Genomic DNA, 25116 nt, shown 5'->3' with positions numbered 1-25116 from the left:
TCCCCTCTCCCAACTCCCAACCCATACTGCTGTATGCCTTCAGATGACCCCTCCTTCCTATTGCCAATCTTTCTCAAACCTCCTAGAAAGAGAGCCTAACGTATTCTCTTCCCTAGATGCTAAAATCCTTCTGCATCAATACAAACTACCCACAGCGCGACCCCATCTTTCTGTCTCCCAAAACTCCTCTGGTCATTGCTCCACAGAAGCCCAAAACAACCCACTTGCCCCCTCTCCCAGACAAACTTTTGAACGTTTTCACTTCCATCGGTGTCTGACTGGGCTGGTGTGAAACGGCCAACAAAGGGCAACGTGTGGCACCTGGCCCTCAGCCACTGCATCCGGTTCAAGGACCTGCAATGAAGAAAGGGGGGGGGGGGCGGCGCGGAGGGGGAAAGGCGCACTACTGTCCCGCTGACAGAACTGAAACAGATCATGTGCACGAGAACAGGAGTGGAGAGATCCGCCTCCTGCATTCTAGATCTTTAAATCAGCACTAACTAGAACAGATGTTAACTATGTAAATAAATGGTTTCTTCGCTTTCTAACAGTCATGTTACCTGAGCCATTAACAATCCAATTCCCTGTCCTAACTACAGAGTCCACACAGCAACAACTTCCATCCCAACCTCCCACCCTCACTGCCCTACAACCAGGTCCATTCACAGAAATATATATCACTGCATGCCTATGGGGGAGCACATTTCCTGAGGAACCCACGGAGGGTGTATAAGGCAGAGGAGAGCAATCACGGGCTGCGGCCACAGATCTGCTCGACATGATAGATCTCCTTGGGGCAGTCTGCAGACAGGATCAGGGGTGCGTCCTCCGTCACCACAACGTCATCCTCAATGCGCACACCGAGGCCACGTAACCTCTCTGGGGCGGCCATGTCATCCTGGGGGATGTAGATGCCTGAGGGAAAGGAGGGAATAAAACCCCTCAGAAGAGCAGGATGAGATGATACTACAGAATGCTCCCCCCCTTCACTGGCTCACATGGTGATGAGGGCAGGGCTGTGTGCTGAGCGATACTGGAGGGGGTCAAACCGGAAGAGCTTTGTCAAGGAAAGTTTCTCTCATTCCCCACTGTTTGGGGCAGCTTCTAGAGGATGGGGAGAGAAGACAGCACTTCCCTGCTACGTACAGACCCCCTGTATGTGAATATAAACCCTCATGCTTCCATTCAGCCTTTCTGCATTTCTTGATGTCAGTGCTGCCTATATGAGAAGGGACATTGACAGTGCTCTGGGCAATGGGGGAGAAGGGCAGAGAAAAGAAAGTCAGAGACCAGTTTTTAATCTGAGGGCTGCGAGCCCGACTGTAATGATCTGAAGGAAAGCATCACAGCAGAATGCTTACTTTGTAAAGATTAAGGAATACGCTTTAAGAGCTCACCCTTGCAACTAGCTAGTTCTCGTTATATGCTGGGAGGGTAATAATTCACTGTGCTTTCCTAGTACGGTATGTGTTTTTAACTCCATTGTAAAGCACCTCAAGCATTTTGGTTTGAATGTGCAGGGAGCTATGTAAAATTATATCATATCATCATCAGTGTGACTTGTTACTGAATCAGGGTTGAAAGTGTGTCCTTTTACCTGGCTCAATGGTTATCACCATGCCTGGCTGGAGTGGGAGTGATCGGGACATGTCTGGTGTGTCATGAACATCCATACCCAGGTAATGGCCCACATGATGCGGGCAGTACTTCCGAACAACCTAGCAGAAAGGAAAACACTGTTACTACAGCCACTGAACCTGGCCCCTGATCCTCCATCCCAACACAGAATCATAGAAATGTAGGACTGGAAGGGACCTCAATAGGTCATCTAGTCCAGTCCCCTGCACTGAAGCAGGACTAAGTATTTTCTATTATAGGCCATCCCTGACAGGTGTTTGTCTAACCCAGGGGTTGGCAACCTTTCAGAAGTGGTGTGCCGAGTCTTCATTTATTCACTTTAATTTAAGGTTTCGCATGCCAAAAATACATTTTAATGTTTTTTAGAAAGTCTCTCTCTCTAAGTCTATATATTATATAACTAAGCTATTGTCATATGTAAACAAGGTTTTCAAAACGTTTAAGAAGCTTCATTTAAAATTAAATTAAAATGCTGATCTTACACTGCCGGCCCGCTCAGCCCGCTGCCAGCCTGGGGTTCCATTCACCTAGGCCGGCAGTGGGCTGAGTGGGCCTGCAGCCAGGACCCCGGCTGGCAAGGGGCCAGCAGCCAGAACCCCAGACTGGCAGTGGGCTGAGCAGGGTCGGCGGCCAGGACCCCAGACCAGCAGTGGGCTGAGCGGCTCAGCCTGCTGCCACTCAACCCACTGTTGGTCTGGGGTTCCATCTGCTGGCTCCTGCTGGCCAAGGTCCCAGCTGCCAGCCCCGCTCAGCCCGCTGCTGGTCTGGGGTCCCGGCCCTGTCCACATGGAGTGGGTACCTACCTTCTCCCTGGTTCTAGCCATTCTCTTCCTCTCTCTGCACTGAGCTGAGGGTGGGAGTGTGCTGAGAACAGGGCTGGGGGTTGGGGTGTAGGGTCTGGCCAGGAGCTAGAATGAGGGAGGGAGCTCAGGGTTGGGGCAGGAGGTTTGGATGTGGAGTGCTTACCTGGGCAGCTCCCATTTGGAGCGAGGGGTGCAGGTGGGAGTGTGTGTGTGTGTGGGGAGGTGTGCAGGAGCTCCCATTTGGTGCTCAGGGTGCAGGTGGGGATGTGGGGGGTGCAAGAGTCAGGGCATGGCGTGTGGGGGGGCTGGGTATGTGTGGGGGGTGCAGGAGTCAGGGCAGGGGGCTGGGGTGTGTGAGGAGGGTTCAGGGCAGGGGGTGTGGGCTGGGGTTGTTGGGGTGCTCCCAGCCCCCCATCCTGAGCAGCTCACGACAGGGGGCTGAAGGAGATATGCCATTTCCACCCCCTTCCGCAAGTTCCCCGGAGCAGAGAGCGCACTGCGACTCCGCTTTTCCCTTTCCCTCTCTGTAGCAAGGGCCGACGCAGGGAGGGAGAGGAGGAGGGGCAGGAACCCAGCATGCTGGGGGAAGAGGCAGGGAGAGGGGGAAGCTTGCCTGCCCTGCAAGGAGAGAGCGGTGCATGGGGGGGGCGGAGAAGAGCGGGCCGGGCCGGGCTTTTAATGGCACGCTGCTGTCTGCTGGGGTCCGGCAGACAGCAGCGTGCCATTAAAAATTGGCATGCATGCCATAGGTTGCCGACCCCTGGTCTAACCTGTTCTTAAAAACCTCCAGTGACAGAGATTTCACAACCTCCCTTCGTAATTTGTTCCAGTGCTTAGATATCCTTACAGATAGGAAGGTTTTTTTATATCTAACCTGAATCTCCCCTGCTTCAATTTAAGGTCTTTCTGTCCTGTCCTCTCCTCAGTGGTTAAAGAAGAATTTATCACCCTCCTCTTTATAACAACCTTTTACATACTTGAAGACTGTTATTACGAATAAAAAAGAGGAAGGGTGGGATGTATAGGAACAGGATGGCTTGTGCTTGTCATAAGGACTGTGCTCATCAGTCTCATCCCCAAAGGATCACTGGGGGCTTTCCTCCATTTCATGTTAGCCTGCGGGGGAACTGGGTGCTCATGGAAACAAATGATGATCGCTGGCTTGAGCCAAGCCTAGAGCAGACAGCTTCCCGGCTGGACTCAATAGAGTAGCCAAATCTCTTCACTCCCAGCCTGCACACACCACATACTTCAGTCTTAGGCCCCCTCAAACAGCTCTGCCAAAATAGTTCCGCTCTGACCTGCATCCCTTGAATACTCCAGGCCTGGACCACTCATCAACAGGGCCAGCAATTTGCAGCAAACCGTACAGTGATTTTGTGATGTGGATAAAATGTTCTCTAAGAACTAGGCTTAGAATGCTGTACAGGTTTCACTTCATCCCCCCTACAATGCTTAACCCCACTGCATTGGGTGACCATATTTACCTATGCTGAATACCGGACACCTGGTAAAATTACTCATATTCAAGCGAGTTCAATGGCTATCATTCAGGACTATACAGTACAAATGCTCAAATTAACATCAAGCTGACTGAGCTCCCATTAAAATAAATTCTGCGTAACTGGATTCTTTTTATTTACCTTCTTATCTTTAAGGCTTTAGGGTTCACACAGGGAGGGGTGACACTCTTCCCCCACCCCCCCCACACTCCCATATAACTTCCTCATGTGGGGGGTGACCGACCAACCCCACCCTCCCCGCCCAGGGCTCTCCACTCTCCATGTCTGGCTGGGCCCCTGGGACTGACCCGCCTCTCCCGGTACCACATCTTCCCGAGGCAACAAGCGAGGGGGCACGCAGGGTCACATACACTACCTTCCCCAGATTTCTGCCAAGGCTCACAGCAGAACGTGGCCAGCAGCAGCCTTTTGGCACTCTGCGGGAGGGAAGGGACCGGAGCTGCTCCCAGCCGCAGAGGATGATCCGGTCTGTGCCTTTGCAGAGCTCAACTCTTCCCCCCACCTGTCTGTGTCTGGAAGCAGCTTGTCCCTTCCTGCCCACACAGTGCGGAAAGGCAGTTAACACCTCCAGGCTGCTGCTGGCCACCAGCACAGACATGACCCAGCTGCCTCCTGTCTTCCCCACCCCGGCTACGGCGCAGGCAGGAAGTGGTTGAGCCCTAAGCATGCCTTGTGCACCAGGGCCCCGGGAACTTGACTGCAGGGGGTTCAGCGAACCCGGCCAGAGAGGTGGCTCAGCAGAGGAGGGTGCCATGGGGACGGAGCAGCCCCATGCTCCCTGGGGTCAGGAGCCAGGGCGGTGTGGGAGGAGGAGAGTGCAGAGGGTGCTACGCCCCTGCCCAAGGGGCTTCTGCGGAGCCTGTAGGTTCAGGGCATGAACAGGCTGGCAATCACTTCTCCCCCGCCCCCCCAATCCAGAGCTTAGCTCAGGGGCAGAGGCGCTTCCCATGCCAACACTGTGCAGGGCTTTGGCACATGCAGGGCTCAGGTCCTCCTGGCCAGCACCCCGGGCTGAAGAGGAAGAAGCCTGGTGTTGGTGAGCTGAGTACTCTGACCAGGGGCTGGTTGTCTGCACAGCACTGGGAGTAGGATGCGCCCCACCAGTGGGGATATGGAGGAGCAGCAGGTCTTTGGGGGGGGGGGGGGGGCAGAGGGGCAAAGCAGGGAGAGAACAGCAAGAGGGGGAGCACTTAAAGGGCTGATGGGTGATCAGAAGAGGTGACATGTAACCGGCCGCCGCCTGGCACCTGCCCGCACAAACCAGCTGTCGCAGTGCGCAGCCAGTGCCGGCTGGAAACGGGCCATGGCCCTGCTGGCTGAGAGCTGGCATGCAGTGGTGGTTGTGCTGATGGACCAGCAGGGGGAGTGGCCTGCCCCACATGCTGCATCTTTGCCTTGCCACCAGCTTTGCACACCCACCCCCATCAACAGCCACTAGATCACCCCACACTCACCGCTGATGGGCAGGCAGCCGGCGAGCAGAGATCTGGCCAGCAGCAGGACCCACCAGTACTCTGGGGGGTGGGGGGAAGAAAGACAGAAAATACGGGACGATTTGCCCATTTTTAAGGAAAAGTCAGGACACCTGCAGGAAGACTTAAATACGGGACTGTCCCTTTAAAAACAGGACATCTGGTCACCCTTCCACTGAACCACCCTAATCTTCTCCCCCACCTAAGGATCTCATTGTAAGAAGGAATGAAAACATCTAATCCCACCTCCTGTTCCCCACCCCATCCCCTTTACATTTCTTGAGAACTGCTGATGCAATCTGATCTGGCTGTGCTGCCACCTGCTGAGAGAAACAGGCATTGCCTCCCCTTGCTTCACATTTTTATTGGACATGTTCCTGTCAGAGCTGTAACAACATGAGGTAGTCATATACTGAAGTGAGCCCTGAACCCAGGTCGCCAGGGCTTGTGGATGGATTGCCATACAGATTGTCTTTCCTGCAAGAAGATAAGGACCAGAACTGGTTTGGGGATGCCAGGGTGAAGAGAATTAAAGTACCTTGAAGAGGTGGTTCTCAGTGGTGCTTTTCTTTAGGATCCCCAGCTCTTTCAGCTTCTGTCCCATAAGGCTCAGCATGAGGCTGTAGATATTCTCCAGGCTCACACCAGGAGAGCAGAGGCTCAGGCAGGACTTCTGGATCTCCAGGACAGCCTGGTACACCTCTGCTTGGGGATCAGTGAACCTGAAAGCCAGGGGAAAGTGAAGGAGGTCACATCTCAAATGGGAAGTTCCCAGGTCAGGCGTAGTTCTGAGTCAGGCACAGCTCAGTGCTGAAGCACTGAGAAGAGAACATAGTGGTTGTCAATATGAAAGGACACACAAGGTACTAATGAGGTCACCTCCTTCCCTGCTGTGGAGAGGGGTCCCTTGGTTGGAATCCTTGGCCTGAAGCCAAGCAAGGCAAAGCTGCAGTTTGAAGGGAAGTATGCGAGCAAAGAGACACTGGAACCAACCCAACCATCGCAGGCACACTTAACGGAACCTTCCTGACCTGAGACAGGCAGCCACTCACACATGGACTAAACACCGGTTCCCTTACATCTCACTCACAGGCCCAGAGTCAGCCCCTCCACAAGGAAAGGCAAGACCCATCTCTGTAATCTTAGATTTGTCTTGGTAGATACACTACGAGGGGGGAATCAAAAAATAGTACTAACCATGTACATTCTTACAGTGACCGATAAGGAAAGGCTGAGGCATACAGGTCCTCACCCTGAATGTTTGTTTTATGTAATTTTGGTTACTCTGGGATACTACAGTGATGCATGCACTAAAATACTTACATAGACAGACATCACACGCGCACACACACGCTTACGGCTAATCACAGATTAATGCATCTATGCCCACACTCAACCACAATCCTCACGCTCTCTCAGAGGTAACGCATAGCACATTTCCACATGTGGGCATCCTACCTGCCATTGATGGGCCAGGTACGAGTGATGTCACTTACGTAGCAGGAAGACTCACACCCACCATCCAGTAAGACCATTTCTCCATCCTGGAGAAGAAGAAATATACCATGGCTCAGGCCAGCTGCTAATCGTCCTCTGTGAAAGGGGCTTCCTCTGTGAGAGGCTGACCCCTGGGACAAGGGGATTCTTTTCTGCAAAGATGGAGTGGAGACTGGACTCCTCTCACAGAATAGCATTCCAGTTCCACATGTTCAGAAAAGCAACTATGGCTGAATTGTTCAGTTACCCTGCCAAGTAGTCTTGAATGGTGCCAATACTTAGAAAGCCTGAGCTCCATTCCCCTGAACTATTCTGCACCCGAAGGAGCCATCTTTATTCAAACAGGCTGTCGTCTGTGATCATCACTTTATACCAGTCAGTCTCCAATAGAGAGATCTCTTTTAACAGGAATTCTGTGATGATAATCAGGATTGAAAGGGTTTTACAGAGAAGGAGATGAGAAAGTCCAGTGCCTCTTGTGCATGGGCTCCAGAGAGGAAAAGGGACATTTGATGAGTTCTAGCCCAGGGAACCATCCTTGTTACAAGATATCAGGAGACTGAACAGGCATACTCCCCCTCGGACAGAGCAGCATTGTGGGACTGAAACTTTAAAACAATTTGTTATCTTCACTGCTCTCTCCTGGGACTGGGACTGCCCACAGCAGTGCAGAGATAGATTCTGAGATGCATCAGGTCATGGGAAGCCAAGACTTTAGGACACATTCACATCCACTTTACCTTCTATTCACTTTAGTCCAATTCAGCCAAATGGTAAATAGCTCTGTGTCTCCCACAGAAAGCAACCATGTGCAAGCCCAGGGTACAAGCATGGAGAAACTGCCGTGCGCTCCTTCCTTAAACAGGCTGCCAACCGTGCAACAGTTCTGTAAAAACTTTGGGCCAAATTCTGTATTGACTTACATTAAGTGTCATCCCATTGACTTTACTGGCATTCCACAGCATGGCAGCCAGCACAGAACTTGGCCCCCTGACCATTGATCTCGGAGTCAATGGGAGGGTGTAGTTCTCTGTGCACTAGGGGGAAATCCATGAAGCAGAATCTTAGCAGCTAAACACCAGGAACATCTATCAGTATAGGTTGACAAATATTATGAACATTTACATAAGTAGTTTGGACTCACTGCTAGTCTGACTTTCCATTTGGACTCCATTTTAAACCTCTTGTAAGAAACTGGCTTAATTATTTTAGTTCACTGTGGGATGAGATGATCCCCTGCTTGTTTTCTTGGGAATAATAAAATAAACTGAGTAAATGCTGGAGAATTTTTTTGCTGAAGACACTCAAGATCAGGGTTTGACTATCTTATAAATGTCACTATCAAAGGGTGACACTGGCCCTTTAAGAAGGAAGAGGCCAGTGCACCAGTGACTCATCTGCTGCTTCCCAGTTGGGATTAAGAGAAGGCACCTTGGCCATATCAGTAGGGAGAAACTGAGAGGGTGGAAGAATCAGTCAGGAAAAAAGGCAGGCAAGAGCTGCCTGGGAGTGAGAGCTTGGCAGGTGAGAACAGCCAGAGATCAAGAGGTCCCTGGAGGAAACTGTAGGAGGCTCCTGGGGGAAGGCTGGAGGCAGGGGAGCAGCAAGAAGGGTTTGCTGGCTGACCTCCGCAAGCTAGAGATTCAGGGTCACAGGGCTGAAGGCTGGAAAGCAGCAGAGGGAGTTGTCTGATGACTTCTAACCTGGAGAGAAGGAGAGGGCCAGAGACAACTGAAGGCTGGGAGCACTGGTGGGCTCACCAACAGATGTCTCCACACTGAACAGCTGGAACTAGGGGGAGTCAAGGATGTTCCCCTGGTGAGGATGAACTCCTAGCAGAGAGGGTGTGGGGATTCCCGCTGGAAAGAGTGGGTGGCTATCCTGGCAAAAGGACAGGAGAGGATTGAAGAGCTTGGGATTTGAAGGATGATATACTGTGAGAAATGGATGTCTTGGGACTTTTGTTTTGGACTATTTGCACTGTTTTTGTAACAAGCCAGCCCAAAGGAGGAGGAGTATGGGGCGAGAGATTCATGGCAGAGCTATTGGGGATTCTGAAGGAGGGGAAACTGAGGCAGGTGCACCTATTTGGCTGCTGGAGGATGCTCCAGGCAGGGCCACTGTCTGACAGTCTCACTATGTCAACATCCTGTTCCTGTATTCTACAGATTGAGACAGTGACGACACTACTTAATTATTCTGTGAAGTAACACCAAGACACTATGAAGAGAACCTAACAGTCTGAGATGATAGGATCTTTGAATGGACACAATTTTCATTCTATGGGAAGGGAAGTTTCTCTGGAACAAGAGGTCATTGTGGAGTCTAACTTGGGAGCAGCCACCCACACTTTAACATTATCAGTGGCAATTTTTGAGTTAATCTGAATTGGTGGGAATGGCATGCTTTGCATGGCTGGTTGCCAAGGTGTTAACAGTGCTACCTGGCACTGCCACCTCCTCCTTCCTCCATTGTAAGGGGGACCCTTCTCCAAAAGTTTAGGTGAAATGGGGGATTTAATTCTAGAGTGACTCAATCACGTTTCCGCATAGGAAAGGCAAGTCCTCTAGAAGGAAGTGTCACGAGGAGTTAGGATTTTCATTGGGGATGTCTTCCAAGCTAGACACAATGTCATGCCAGTTGGCAAAAAGGTACAACCCAGAGGAAAAGCAGGGCAAATGTCTTGCTAATGATTGTATCCTCATGATAATCAGTTCCTCATAAAACTAATAAAAATGCTTTGAACTGGCTTTATCAGAAACCGTCCGAGTTACGCTCGCAAGCCTGACCTTGACCAGCAGTGTAACAATGGCAGCCTTTTTTAAACACAGTGACTGGTCTTATCATGGATGCATGTATATGAGAAGAATATTTCAAGGACCCAAATAGCACTCTCTCTTCAACAAAAGATTAAGCCAGGAAGGAAGCTCACTCCTACATAAATGAGGAGGCAAGATAATAGGTTCTAATGAAAAGTGAGTCCTAGATATAGTATAGTAACGTAGTAACCTCCTCCAGAGACTTGCACGAAGCTAAGACTGTTTTGTCAAAATTGCTGGAGAAGGAGTCAATGGTTCGAAGTCCAGAAAACAAGGCAGACAGATTCACCAACAGCAAGTCAAAGAGACCCCAAATAATTTTCCCCTCCCTTCTCAGCCACGCTAAATGGATTTAATTGGACTTTTCTGTCATAAAAAGAGCATAAATTTGCTGCTGCAGCTTACTGTGCACCAAAGTAAAGCAAGGCTGAAGAATTCAGGTGAGAGAGGAGGGGCCCTAGCATCCTTGTTACCACAACTTTGTCTTAAGTGTGACTGGTGCTATTCTCTCACTTTTACAATGTCAGAAACCCACCCAGCATTCTAGACTGCTGCACGGGCACTACAGAAATGCATGATACAGGAGCAGATTTGCAATCCTATGAGAGGTTTCAGAGTGGTAGCCATGTTAGTCTGTATCAGCAAAAACAACGAGGAGTCCTTGTGGCACCTTAGAGACTAACAAATTAGCTCAGCGTCCTTTAGAAAATATGGCAATGGGTGCATTAAAAGACAGACAGTGAAAAGGTAAGGATGGATTTGAAGTTGGCCTTACTGCCAACAACTATTTTATGTTCCCACCTCCCATTGCTGTGTAAATATTCTTTCATTCCACCCCATTTGTTTCAGCACTTCTTGTCACTACAGAGGCAACGAGGGTACAGGTAGGCCTGGTGTAACCAGTGGTCAGGGGCTGGTAAATGGACACAGTATCAGTACACTGGAGTTTAAACACATGGAAGGCATTTGATTTACCTTGATAAGCTGGTTGTTTTTTATATAGTGCAAGGTGTTCGACCGGTTGCCACCAGCAACCACAGGTGGGTAAGCCAAGATGTCAGCCCCTCGTGCCCGGCATTCAAATTCAAACTGGAACAATCAATTCAGAGAGAAGAAGCCCATTAGTACTGGCACAGTAAGCAAGTGTGCTGGGCAACCATAGCTCCTGCCCCTACTGCCATTCTCTCTGTCTGTGCAGAAGGCAGTAACCCAGAAGAAAATGAAACCGAAAACAGCATTTCCTGAATGAAAACAGCCCAAGACTTCTACAGAACAGCAGAAGATGACGCAGAATGATCACTTTTCACAGAAGTGTCTGGAACCCAGTGTTTGGTCTCATAGAAGATCTATCTCTGTCCGAGTTCCTAAATGCTACACTAATGATGTTTTAATACATTTTTGTGGGGATTTGTGCATGTTTAAAGCATTGTTCTCACTTCCCATACAACTTAGCAAATTTTTGAAGCTCTTCTTTATCTATCTTTGGGAGGTGTTTTAATTCCAAAATACCAAAATTTTTAGATTTTGCTAACTTTTATGATCATTATCTATTTTTGTGACCCTGTCTCACTGCCTGATTAAGAGAGTGCCCTATCTTACGTCAGAGCAGAAGACATCAGCAGATTCAGACAGGTTATGCCCCACTATTTGTGCCACAGTGATGAGAGAAACCCCAACTCCTCACTTTCCTCCAATGCTGACGTAGATAATAGAGTGAGGATAAATTTAGTTAATGTCCTCAGACATAAGAGCTAAACAAGTACAAAGTACCATTACCAAACATCTTTTAAAATTTGCCAAGTTGTGTGGGACAAAATGCCCCACAATACCCACAATCTAAATGCTTTGGGTAGTGAATTGTATAGTACAGTTCTGGGTGGAGGGTGTTTTTTTAAATTGCATCTTAAATTAAATCAGCTTCTCTAGAAGTCTGCACTACTGATCAGCAGACAGACAGACCCCCCACTCAACTCAGACATCAAAGGCAACATCCTGCTTGTCTTGCTGAAAGAGACAATCCTGCTAAAATCCCTAAAACTATTTGGATGAGAAAAGTAAACAGGATTCAGTCCTCAGTTTGTATTTTATAGGTATTTCTGAAAATGCTTCTGGGAAGCATTTGTTTCATGGAAAGGTCTAATTTTTTTGTATGTATTTTAGAGGGTTATTTCAGAGAAGATACTGTAATTTTGCATAGAACTGTGGCAGGCAGTTTGTAATTGTAATTATTTTGGGATGAATTTTGTACATATGTGGGACGGCTAATAAACTAAACTGTAAAAAGTTTTAAGATCACATCACTTGTTATTTGGGTATATTCTGGGTTCAAATGCTAGAGAAAAGGCATTACCAGTGGACAAACTTGATATTCACTACATCTTGCAATGGGTAGGGGAAAGGTAAATATTCAGAATCCCCCAGCACTGAATCTAGTGTAAAAGCAGAAGTTTGTGGAGGTTGGATCTTGGCACTGCTGGATAGTATACATCCAATATTAATCTCTCCAGACACGCAAAGAGAGCTGTACAGGCATAGAAATTTAGTTCTTAGCCAAAACAACAATAGGAAGTACATCAGTGTGGAGAGCAATGAAATCCTAAATGGGAAAGCCTTATTCCTCACTGGAAAACTCATTGCTCTCTCCCTCCTTCTCCCACACATTTCTGGCTCTTCTCTGACCTTTCCCCCTTAGTGACACCCTATATTACAATTATTAGGATGCAGACTACATCTGACATTAATAGTTAACAATACCTTAAAGAACACTAATGCCTCGTCTCTGTACTATACTGTACTAACCCCATTAGTAGTTCCACATAATTGACAAAAGTCAGATGGCCGTGATCTATCACTTGCTTTTCATACCTTGCACAAGAAAGGGAGAACGGAAGAGCCTGTGGATCTTCACTAAAGCCTCAGACACAATCCCAGAATTCCCTATTCATCACCCCAACGATTTTCCACTTATGCTGACTTTCCTCCAGTCTCACATTACTTAGATGAAGTGTATTAGGACATTCTCCTTGTCATGCACACTCCCAATTCACCTATACCCACATGTACTGTGAGTTCTCTTCTCTACAGCACACACCACAGGCTCTGGATTCAGCCCCCATTTTTTATTTCGTTTTGTTTCTTTTTTATTTTCTTCTCTTTCTCTCTGTCTTTTCTGTCTCCTTTATTTGTTTCTATTTCTTTATTCATTGCATCTTTTCGTCCTTTTCTCCCCTTATTGCTGCTTCCCTCACTACCACACTGACTAGCATCTCACCCCAACCCCCCAGGTGGGAAAGTCACACCCAGGAATACTCTCTGCTCTGCTACAATACTTGTTGCACTTTTAAAGGAATCGGATAGGCTGCTGTAGCTTCAACGACAATTTTTATGAAACGTATGAGAGGTTCTGAAAAATGCATGATCCAGTTTATAGAATGTGCGGCGCTTCCTTGCACAAGTATTTTTTTTAAAGCACCCGTTAGATTTGCAGTAAGCCTTCCAGAAGCTGCAGCCCCATTCATCTTGCTCTTCTGAAGCAAAGACACTGACACAGAGAGCCTTCTGAGAAAGATGTGTAACCCACACTGGCAGTGTCAGTTGCTGTCTAGTGGTTAGTCCACATAAGAGGTTAAGAGTTTACTACAGCTATCAGCTTAGGGAGTTACTCCTTTAGCTCAATGGGTAAAAAAATCCAGCTTTTAGTATCAAAGGTCCTGGGCTGAAAGCCTGCTGATGGCCCATACTACACTTCAAAATGTTCTGCTGCCATAATTCAAAAGCGTAGGCTTGACAGAGCTGCAGCTGTTGGGGAATGTCATAGGCATGTCAAAGGAACCAGAAAAGTTGGGTGAGAAGGGGCTTGGGTTCCACTCACAGCTCTGCACCCCTATCAGCCATAGGCAGCTCTCAGATCCTTTTACTCTTCCTGGAGAAACAAACAATATACAGCCCTCTCTACCTCCCCAGAACCATCCACAGTCCAACAAGATACTGACCTTAGCATACAGAAATGCTTCATCCACTGGGGATTTGCTGGCAAACATTGTCTCTATAAAAGCCTGTCAAACAACAATATAGACCTTTCATTAGCATGGGATTTGAAGCTGAGGGAAGAGTCTCCTTTGACTTCGCTTTCCTTGACAAAAAATATTCAAGGTTGTGAAGGATGTAAAGGAAACTGCACAGTCCCTCTTTCTCACCCTGGTCTGCAATACAAGAACCAGAGGAAAGTAGCAAAAGAAGGGGAAAGAATGGCATGAGGAAGCAGGGGAGAGGGTGGGAGCACAAAAAAAATCCTTTTTTTTTTTTTTAAAAGGACATCAGATATATAACAACTCCTTGGTTGTCTTGATTGAAATTATGTCAAGGTTGAGCACTCTAGCAGTTCAAGCAGCAGGCCTCATACTCTTTGTGATACGGGGGAGGGAAGTAGAGTATGGTTAACTGAGAGAGGTCAAGAAATTGTGCCTCCATGAAGGGAGATCAGGCAAGACTAAAGTTACCACTCCAGCCTAGCTGAATTCGACCCAGTTTCCTTTTACATGAGTGTACCAGTCCATGCTACCCCATGCTCAAGAAATGACTGCCTTTGTTTCCTTGATGGGTTCACATCCCATACCTCTGATGTCACCCTTCCGGCAACCTTCATCCTCTCGATCTCTGCAAGGGATTTGATCAGCCGGAGTTGTTGCACTAGATGATGAATAGATCGGATGCGGTTTTTGCTCCCAGCTTTGATCTCGGCCAGAGGCTGCAGGTAGTCAGAGTGGAGCTGTGTGTGCACTGGCTTTGCAGAATCATACCAAACCATGTTCGATTCACCTGAGACACACAAAACAAAACAAAACAAAACAGACACAGACTAAGATTAAAGATGTTTTGTGATCACTGTATGAGTGAACTCCTCCTAGACTAGAAAAAGTTGAAGATGTGACATGTCATCTGAAAGGTAATTTCCCCTAGATTTGTAATATGGCCTCATACCTGACATGTGACCTCAGTGTAACATGATATCAATGATCTCCTTATATCTTAGCAGGTTAGTAATATGCAAGTAAACAAGTCTATCTGGGTTTTGTAAATTTAATAATAGTTTATGAAATTAAAAGAATACACTCAGTAAGTAAATATCCATTTCTATAAATATTAGTTATTTTCCCCACATACATTTCCTCTTCAGAGCGAAAGCTGCACTAGTGGGATAAAGTAAAGTGGGGGAAAATGTTTCATGACAAAAACATAACCTTGCAAGATTGCATAATGAGAATTTAGATTCCTGAGCTTAGATGCCCTGTTTGATCCCAAAGGAGAACCCATAAGACAAAACCACCTCTTCATGACCACCTGGGGTAGGGGTCAATAGCAATTATGTTTTGGGGTGGATTGTTTGGAAATGCCCTGTCTCTGGCCTTCAGCTGAAGTGAAGTTCTTCAGGAAGAATGTAATTATCCACATTGAAATCTGCCTAGAATATTGGGATCAGCAGCACTCCATTCTTGACATGGGATTTTTTTAAATGACAATGAGAAGTCAGGACCTCACATTTTCATCTCTGCATGTCCAACAATTCAGCAACCCCCTTGATTAATTCCAAAAAAGTACATGTCACTTTAAAGTATGTTTTCTGTTAATAATGTAGAATAATAAATAGTTTTTAAAAGTTCATCCTTAATAGAGCTAGCAATTATGGATAATGAAACCATCCAGTTACACTAGACAGGATAAAAAAAATACAAGGGAGATAAACTCTTGTGCTTTGGGGCACAAGGGAGGCCTACAACAAATTTTCCCTCTGTGCAGTTTATTCTATGATAGTCCACTATGGGGCATATTGCACCTCCCTTTGCAGCATCTGGTATTGGCCGCTGTCAATGGACCAGATGGACAACTAGTCTGCCTCCTGGGTTCCATTTTTCTTCTCTTGTTTTTTTCAGGTTTTTTTAAACATAATGTTATATACAGAGAAAAAGAAAGAGGAGGGATTAAGATGGGGTGGAACACCCCTTACCTTCATCAGAACATTTCTGTAGAGACCCCAGAAGACACTAACAAAAACCATTTGCTTAACAGAGATAGTCATCTCTGCGGCCCCCCTCAACATGCTATAAAAACTCCAGGGCCCACCAGGGAGGACTTGGGGCTCCAGGCAAGGGGTAGGACCCTTGGGTGTAGACATAATTTGACTTCAAGGGGCAAGGGCCGGTGGGGCTTGGGCCATCTCCGCACAGCAGGGTTCAGGGAGAAAGTGCCACCTCCACTCCCTGACTCACCTCACCAGGCCACCCACCTGGCTGGGATGTAGAGGGGATGCAACCAAAAAAATATAACTCAAATGGGGAACTCAGCTCAAAGTTTGAAAACCACTCAGGGTTCAGGCAGGTGGTAGCTAGGGGCTATTTGCAGGCAGGGGGCAGCTCAGAGTCCAGGCAGGGGCAGCCAGGGGCTGTGTGCGGGCATGGGGTAGCTCAGGTTGCAGGGAGAGGAGTAGCTAGGGACTGTGTGCAGGCAGGGGGCAGTTCAGGGTGCAGGCAGAGAGTAGCTGGGCAGCTCTTACCAGCTGCATGAGCAGTCAAAGGGGGCTGGGATCTGAGGAGAAGCTGCAACCCCAGGAACCAGCAGCAGACGGGGAAATGCCACAGCTGCCCACTCCATACCATCACCAGCCACAGAAGCAGCTGTCCCACACTGCCTGGCTCTGGCTTCCTGCCTACTACCTGGTCAGAGGGCAGGGCCTGAGGGGGGCTGGGGTAGAGGAAGTGTGTGGGGGGGAGCTGCCCCCAGGACTGCCCCACTCTGGGTAAGGCGTTGCAGTTTGGGAGGGCAACAACCTTGTGCTGTCCCAACTCTTCTCATGGACACGGGGCTTCAGCCCCGTTGCTCCCAGCTTCAGCTGGGGTGGGGAGGGGGAGCTTGGGGCTTCAGCCCCGGGGTGGGACTCCCAGCTTCAGCCCCACCATTCCTGGCTTCAGGCCCCAAGGGGCGGGGATCAGGGGCACTGGGTTTCAGCCATGGGGCCCTGTGATCCCCCTGAAAGGGCTCACAGTCTGCCAGGGGGCCGCAGAATCCCAGTTGAAAACCGATGCTCTAACAAAGGTGGAGCAAAAGTGTACTTAATATATTTGGGCACATTTTGGGGAGGTTAAGACAGGAGGTTGTCTAACATGAGTGATCTTTTATAAGCTTCACTGTGTAATAGAATCTGGTATGATGCAGCAAATATACCACACAATCCCGGAAATGAAGAATTGTGAAGATGGGTTTGTGTATCACCACATATGGTTTTTAAAGTGAATTTAATGCAGGTGAAGATGCTGGGCTGAGAGCCATTAGACATTGGAGTCCTCTAGTAAAAGATCAGTACAGTATGGGCAGCAGCAGTGCAAGCTTCCCACAGGCAATATCTGTGGTACTGTACTGCCCCGGTAACATGGAAGGGCCACATTTAGGGGAGAGGAGGAAGGTCAGTCTCTGTGGCCCAGTGAATACTTAATTTCTCTTGACACTGACAACAAAGGACCAATTAGTACCACTTGTGTGTTCAGTGATATCAGTTCAGTAGTACCTGGATACAGACCTCTAATCCACAAGCCAGTAAAGAGCCACAGACAGGTTTTTTTCTATCACGACCAAACTGGGGACAGATTACAACCCATAGCTTAGACGTGAAAAATCTCTTTCCATTCCCAGTGTTATGTGCCTCCCAATACGGGGTCTGGTTGGAACCAGTGACAGAGAACGCTTCTCAATCTTGGGTCATCCAGTCCCTTTAACCTGGGTTCCATCTTATCTCGTTTCCATTACCTTTCAGTTTGGTTACCAGGTGTCTAATCTCCTCTATGGGGTAAGCTTCATCCACTCCTGTCAAAGCTACTGCCCCATCTGTGCCTGACCGTGGCCCATCCCACAGCTCTCGGCTTGGATCTCGCCGTGGTACAAAGAGCATGGCCTTGTGGGATGGCAGTGTCTTGCCAGGCAAACTCTGCAGCACCAGGATGCTGTCAGGTTCCTGGAACCCACACAGGTACAGGAAGTTGGTGTCCTGGTGGAAGGTGTATGGGATGTCGTTACTCATGTAGTAGGTGGGGTTGGACAGCAGAATCACTGTGTGGTCCACCCCACCCCACTCTTGCGCCTCTTTCTTGATCAAAGTCATCAGCTTGTGTCGGCGTAGAGCATATTCCACCTGTGACAATCCCGGTGTTACCTCCCCTATGAATGAAAAACAAAATGGATGAAGTAACATTCTGATCTCATAATCACCTTCTCGCCATCCTACTCAGGGCTCTCCTTAAAACTCCATGCTAGCTCGCTAACCTCATACCCCCCCATTCCACGGCTCTCCCACTCCCCTGATCTTTCTGACCTCAGAATCCACTTTCCTCTGCTCTCCATCCTGCCTCTTTGACCTCAGATATCCACATCCTTGGTTCACTCTGTTCCTACACTGTGCAGGGAAAAAGACTCATTTTTAAACCAATTAACTTTTCTGCTTTAAACTTCTGGGCAAAGATTTTGATCAAGCAGCCTTAGACAAAAACCTAAAGCATTCTGGGAGCAAACTAAAGCCAGACAACAACTACTGGGCGGGGGAGGGGGAAAAGTGGTGGCAAAGCAAGCTAAACTTTAACTCTGTTGGAAACCATCAGCTTTTATGGCATCTGGACATTGAACAGAAGACTGTGGTGCTAAGTCTAGTGTTAATTTCAGCAGATAAGGTTGTATTTGGACAGACATTCTGGTGCCATGTCAAGTCATATATTAGTTAATTCTAAAGTGTAAAAGGCAAAGTCAGTTTTACAGGTACCACATGAGATCAATCAAAGACGGAGAGATTGTCCTTGAATATTTAACCAATCAAGGGGCTCAATTTAGAAACAAGCCAAGCCTTCCAGGATGATGTCAGACTATTTGACTGAGCAAAGAAAACTCCTCCATAAAAGACCTAATTTCTCTCAATGATTAATAAGGTGGGATCTTTTGAACATGAAAAGGAGCTACACTTCCAATGATGCCAAGGATACAAATTCTCTCTCGGGACTTCACATTTTACCAACCTTCACTAGCAAAGAATAAGAAGTACAGAGAACAAGAGATTGTCACTGAAACCTGAAACCAGAGGGAGGACACATGAACAGCCTAAGTATTTTAAAAATACTGGAGACTAGTTTAACTATGATTTAAACCAAAGGTGGGCAAACTACAGCCCGCAGGCCACATCTGGCCCACGGGACCCTCCTGCCCAGCCCCTGAGCTCCTGGCCTGGGAGGCTCACCCCAGGCCCCTCCCCTGCTGTTCCCCCTCCCCCGCAGCCTCAGCTCGCTGCGCCACCGGCGCAATGCTCTGGGCGGCCAGGCAGCACAGTTGCAGAGCCGCAGCCTGACCTGCTGCTCTGGGCGGTGCAGGCATAGCGCTGCCAGCCACCGATACTCCAGGCAGCGCGGTAAGGGGGCAGGGACGATTGGATAGAGAACAGGGGAGTTGGGGGGGGGTAGTCAGGGGGCAGGGGTGTGGATAGGGGTCGGGGCGGTCAGAGGGCGGGGAACAGGGGGGTTGGATAGGGCAGGGGTCCCAGGGGAGCAGTCGGGGGGGGGGGGAGGTTGGATGGGGTGGCAGGGGACAGTCAGGGGTGGGGGGGTCCGGAGGTGGTCAGGGGACAGGAAGCAGGGGATGGGGCAGGAGTCCCTGGGGAGCCAGCAGGGGGCGAGAAGCAGGGGGGTCAGATAGGAGGCGGGAGCCGGGCCATGCCTGGCTATTTAGGGAGACACAGCCTCTCTTAACCGGCCCTCCATACAATTTTGGAAACCCAATGTGGCCCTCAGGCCAAAAAGTTTGCCCGCCCCGATTTAAACTAACATTATTCAAGTCTTAAAGGGTATTCTGGTTAATGTCCTTCCTATTTTGAGATATATATATTTTTCATATTCTAATGTCTATTTTTATAATTCTTTTCCTGTTTGCTATACTATACTGATCTATACTATAATGACTCAATGATTAAAATTGCAACTCATTTTGAGGTATAAGCTCACTCCTCAGCCTCCTTCAACAACTGCTTTCTAAAAAAAAATTGCATTTGTGGTTTCTAACCAGAGGAGAATTTGGGGGAGCTTATTTTTCTGAGGAAAGGGACTTTGAAAAATTAGTGTTTCACTTTCATTAAATTCTAACTTAAAAAGAAAAACAAACAGATCTTAAAACCTGTTTGGTCTAAGAAACTTCATATTAGTTTTATTCTATAGCCCTAGAAGAGGCAAAGGGCACAGATCTATTTCTTTTATGGTCAGATACTGAATTCTGGAGCTATCCACTATGGAACTTTGAAATTCTGAATGCTCCATCTCATTCCAGAGGGCTTCATACATGTAACTGCAAGTCTGGTGACATTTAAAAGTTGTTTGTAGTGGCTGGTGCAATTTGGGAGTTCCACTGGCATTATGGCTGTGCAAACGGAGTTTGTAAACTCTTTTAGCCTTAACTATTCATTTTTACGCTTTCAGAATGACTGCAAATGTTCAATTATTATGTTAAATAAATCGATACCCATTTACAATCCTAGCTGTTTTAATAAGTTTTATGAATTCTTAACTATTCGATAAATTTATTTTTTCCCCAATACCAGCCTTGATTATGTGGGAACTGTTAACCAATAACTGAATTCTTAGCTTTATTCATAATCTCTTTTCTAGATTGTATGTAATAAATTAAAAATATATTTTTACTCTTATAAATCTGTTTAATGCCTCACTTCTTTGACTTACTCACTTTCACTGATTTCCAGCCCACCTTTCTGATCTCACAATGGTGTACCAACTTAATCTGCTCTCCTGTTCCCTACTGTACCTCTCTAATTTTAGAGTCACCTATGCCGGTGTCTTCCTTTCTTCCTTCTACACACCCCTCCATAATTGGGGGAGAGGAGGGAAGTGCTCTTTAAACATGTGCTGTCCTGTTTAATCTGGAATCCTGCTTCCCAACACCTTCTACTGAGACATACCCCTCTTTAAATCTCACTTCTTAAAACCTTCTTTTTCTCTTTGATTTACAGAGTATTGTCTATGAAACATTTCTGTGATACAGAGTGTGCAAAGGACTCTAAAAATGAATTAGATTATACTGGGAGGGTAGCCAGCTAAGAAAGTGCCACTGACAGAAATGGTCTATATTACTTGTGTCTGTGGCAAGAGGAAGATTGCATCAGGAAAGAAAATGAGTCTGGAATGTGTGAATCTAGGGATTAGGGTACAGGAACCTAGCCTCTCTCTGGAATCAGATGCTGTCTCAGAACAGAGAATTCCACAAGGAATAAAATTACTGGAATAAAGTAAATATAAATGATAGTGCCAAGCTACAGACCCCTTTACATGATGCGGGCAACTAAGGTACTTTCTCAGAGAAACATACAAAGGGTGCCACTGGTTAACTACCAACGGCTCAGGATCCTTACCTGGTTTGAGAAGGTGTGGATGTGTGAAGGAGCTGGGCTGTCCCAGGTACCTGTTTGGAATCTTCCTCTGCTGGGCAGGCTGGATGGATAATCTCCGAAAGAAACAGGACTTGCATCCTAAAGCAAAAGAAATGCACAGTATGAAGATGAAAGACCTTTCCAAGTATCATACAGCAAATTTACATACCCTCTAAAGATCTGACTTTTAGCACTGTTCATCCCACTTTTCTTGCAATGATAACTCTCCTTAACTTTTCAACTTGTTGCTTGCATAGTTGACTATAAAACTATTAAAATACAAACTCAAATAATGATTTACAGATGAAATAAATATAGCAGTTATAATCATGGACTAGGATGAATAAATTACGTAATTGGAATTGACAAACCAGTGACTGCATGCTTGAAAGAGGAGAGTTGTGCTGGTTTGTGTGTGATTAATCTCCTCTATCTGTGCACAATGCCATGTAGGGAACATGAAATGTTTAATTTATGCACAAAAAAAGACTGCACTAGCGCCAACACGGTCAACCAACCTCCCCCACCCCCACCATCCTCCCAATATACTTTGATCATGTCCTCAAAGGCCCACCTTATGGGGGAAAAGGGTAGTTAGTTTTTGTGGCCTTTGCAATCAATCTTTGTACGGAGACTGCCAACGAAAGGGCAGCAAGTGTCATTATGATATTTGTTGTGATAAACGTATTCATATTGAGGCTGCCTCAGAGTCTCCTCTTAGTACTTAACTAAGTTATTTACTATCATCCTAAACTGAATTGGAACTAGTCATTCAGAAGTGAAAGTCTCCATAGCCTATCCCAATCCCAAGAGCCAGTCACACTGGCAAAACAGACAACTACAATAAGAACTAGCAGCATGCAGAGAGGTTGGGGAACTGCATAGGAAGAGAGAAACAAGAACATGATAACTTTAATATAATTGAATATCCCTTATCTATTTATCCTCAAAACAACTTTCTAGATTTGGATTTTTAATTATTATTTTAGCAAGTCTGTATCACAGTCTTTCACTACTGGATAACTACTGTGGTGCCTGGCTACAGGACTGCCAAATGCTAGTTGGGACTTAACTAAATAATTGAGCTCCCCAGTCACAGCCACCTCCTGCACCCAGCAACTAGACCCTCTGACCTTAATTCTCCTTTACATCACTCAGGCTTGAGCTACACCACAGAGTCGAAGTAAGGCATTTTACGTCGACCTAATTATGTCAATGTCTACACTACAGCCTTGCTCCTGCTGACGTAAGTGCCCTACTACACAGGCATCATAACTCCACCTCCACGAGAGACGTAGGGCTTAGTTAGTGTCTACACAGACACTGCGGGTTACTTATATCGACTGTTGGCTGTCATTCTTGTCAATTTTACCACTCCATGGAACAGTGAAATTGACAAGAAAGCTGGGCTGTCACCATGGGGCATGTGGGAGCTCCAGCTAGAGGCCAGTTGCCCCCCAGACTCCCTACTAGCTGCCAGATTGCATCCCCCTGCTTCTGACGGTCCGCCCAGTGGCTCCCTGTAGAGAGCCTGGGAGCCACCTGGACTCCGGGTGCAGAGCTCCCCGCCAGGAGCAGCCAGAATCCTGGCAGCAGAGAGCTGAGGGCCCAGGGTGAGTAGGAGCAGGAGCTGAGAGCTGCGGCGGGAAGGCTCCTAGCAGGGAGCTGCCTGCGGAGCTGAGAGCCCAGGCTCTCAGCCCCCCACACTGCCCCTCTTAAGCCAGGGAAGTGCTTCTGGTGGGGATGCACACTACTCAGAAAAGGAGGGTAGTGTGGACATGAACCACCGTAGTGATGACTGGTGGTTGTAAGTTGACCTAACATAGGTGGATGTAAGTTTCTAGTGTAGACATGCCCTCATGCAGTGCCCATTATAAGGTCCTTTTATACTGCTAGAGTAGTATAAAGAAACCTGGTTATGGCCTGGTCTACACTTAAAATTTAGGTTCACAAAATATGGCGCTCAGGGGTCTGAAAAATCCAGACCCAAGCACCATAGCTATGCTGACCGAATCCCTCATGTAGATGCAGCTAAGTCAACAGAAGAATGCTTCCATCAACCTAGCTACCATTGCTTGAGGGGGGTTGGGGGACATCTGTTTCCTACAGCAATGAATTAACACCTTCCCTCACTGTAGGCTGTGTCTACACCATGGGGTTATGCCATTGTAACTACGCTACTGTACTCCCCACAGCATAGATGTGGTCTGTGTCTACACTACAGATTCTACCTCAACATAGCTATGCTGGAATAGCCCCCTAGAGCAGTACTGGGTGGCAGAATGCAAGGCACTGGGTTGCAGCAGCTCTGGTCAGCACCGCTGACTGGGCCGTTAAGAGTCCCGTCAGCGGTGCTCCCTGGTTAAGGCAGGCTAGTCCCTACCTGTTCTGACACTGTGCTGCGCCCCGGAAGAAAAGCTTTTGTTTTTTCGATTGGACTTATTCCTCCAGTCTTTGGAAACTAAATACTGCTTCATTGTGCAAGTGGGAGTACCAGGAAGCAAAGCTAACTAGTCTTTCTTCATTCTCCAAGCTAAGAACAAAGGCCCAGATCCTCAAAGGTTTCAATGGGAGTTAGGCCCCTAAGTACCTTTGGGGATATGGACCTATATGTACATAAATATAAAGCATAAAGGGGGGACACAAAAATTTGACTTTTAAAATCTTTCAGTTTTACTAATTTAAGATTCTTTCCTTATCTATGTTACTAAATACATTTTTCAAAAATATGATTCTTGCTCAGCCAGCAGTCTGTTAGTGCTTGTAAAGTGCTTTGACCCTTTTATGCATGTGCTGTATAAGTAAGGCCCGGATCCCTCAAGGAGCTACATGCAACTGCAGGAGTACGCCAAAAACTTATCCTTGGTTTTAACCGTCTTCTAAAATGGGAAGTAAAATACATTTTTAAACAGCTTTCAGCCACACTTTGTTTTATATTGCAGTGGATATCCTAGCTTTACAAACCTTGGAATTTTCAACTTTGAAAGCAGGAGTGAGGTACATGTATTTTCCTTAACATCAATTTTACCAATAAAAAGAAAAATACTTGACTCACATTATTTGTCACAAAAAGGGAATTAACATGTGCATTAATGACATCTTGAACATCTAGTAAATGCATCTGGTGATTATTATTTCTAATCCCCCCCCCCGTCTATTTTACACTTTATCATGACAATCAAATTAGTTGAACTGGGTTATTAAAGATACAGTGGAAAGGCCAAATAGTCTCTGGGTCCTTAAATGCATGGAGGAAAAAAGGTGGCGGCAGTGGGAAGACAGACACGGGCCATCGAGCGACGAAGCGGGCACCTCGCAGCAGTGAGTGCCAGGCCCCCAGGAGGGGGGAGAGATTCGCCATTAGGAGGAATTAAAGTCTCTGACCTGATAAGCTGCACAAGCCCTTCACGGCCGGGATAAGCCTTTGAACTGGGAGCCACGGCATGGCTGCGCCCCGCGCCGGGACCGCGCTACTGCAGGGTGCCTGGTTCTGTACGGAAACCAGCGCCCCACATCCTCTGCTCTACTGCGGCTGCCATCCCCACCCCCACGCGTGGCAGCGCTCCCAGCCGCCTCGCATAGACCGCTCACACATTGCGGGGCCTTCTGAGCCGACGACCCTGGATGATTACATCATCTACAAGCGCCCATTCCCCTGCGTGTTCCAAGCCTTAGGTGGCCACACAAACCGCCGCCGGTCTATAAAGAAGGTGCCTCAGGCAATTGCTAGCGGTTACCCGGCCAACGCCGAGCAGGGTCTTGCGTGAATCGAGGAGGCGGCTGATGGCGTAACAGAGGGGGAAGGGGGGGTTGTCGGACGGGCGCGTGGAGGCAGGGCATGTAACGGACAGTCGCACGTTTGCCTTCTAGAAGGTTCCGGCAGCCGCGTAGCGGAGGGGCCGAGAG

At 47.5% G+C, this 25116-nt stretch overlaps 1 protein-coding gene across 1 annotated transcript; it reads right to left on the bottom strand.

The window, feature by feature from the left end:
* Positions 1–24990, bottom strand: XPNPEP3 (X-prolyl aminopeptidase 3). Its single transcript, XM_074950249.1, has 10 exons — positions 24595–24990; positions 21193–21309; positions 17550–17957; positions 14368–14570; positions 13745–13807; positions 10728–10841; positions 6895–6980; positions 5975–6158; positions 1598–1718; positions 1–915 (listed from the first exon to the last, which is right to left on the bottom strand). The coding sequence occupies exons 1-10, from the start codon at positions 24653–24655 to the stop codon at positions 749–751; spliced, it is 1524 nt and encodes a 507-aa protein (XP_074806350.1). The 5' UTR covers positions 24656–24990; the 3' UTR covers positions 1–748.
* Between the last annotated feature and the right edge of the window lie 126 nt (positions 24991–25116).

The sequence above is a fragment of the Natator depressus genome, chromosome 1 (assembly GCF_965152275.1).
Source record: "Natator depressus isolate rNatDep1 chromosome 1, rNatDep2.hap1, whole genome shotgun sequence".
NCBI lineage: Eukaryota > Metazoa > Chordata > Testudines > Cheloniidae > Natator > Natator depressus.
Note: the sequence above shows the minus strand (reverse complement) of the source record. Positions and strands in the feature narration are given on the sequence as shown.

Coding starts and splice junctions, on each gene's coding strand:
- XPNPEP3 (XM_074950249.1), bottom strand. CDS start 24,655: ATGCCGTGGCTCCCAGTTCAAAGGCTTATCCCGGCCGTGAAGGGCTTG. Junction 6,981..10,727: donor AAAACAACCAGCTTATCAAG/GTAAATCAAATG, acceptor CTTCTTCTCCAG/GATGGAGAAATGGTCTTACT. Junction 6,159..6,894: donor ACCTGGCCCATCAATGGCAG/GTAGGATGCCCA, acceptor CCTGGCTTTCAG/GTTCACTGATCCCCAAGCAG.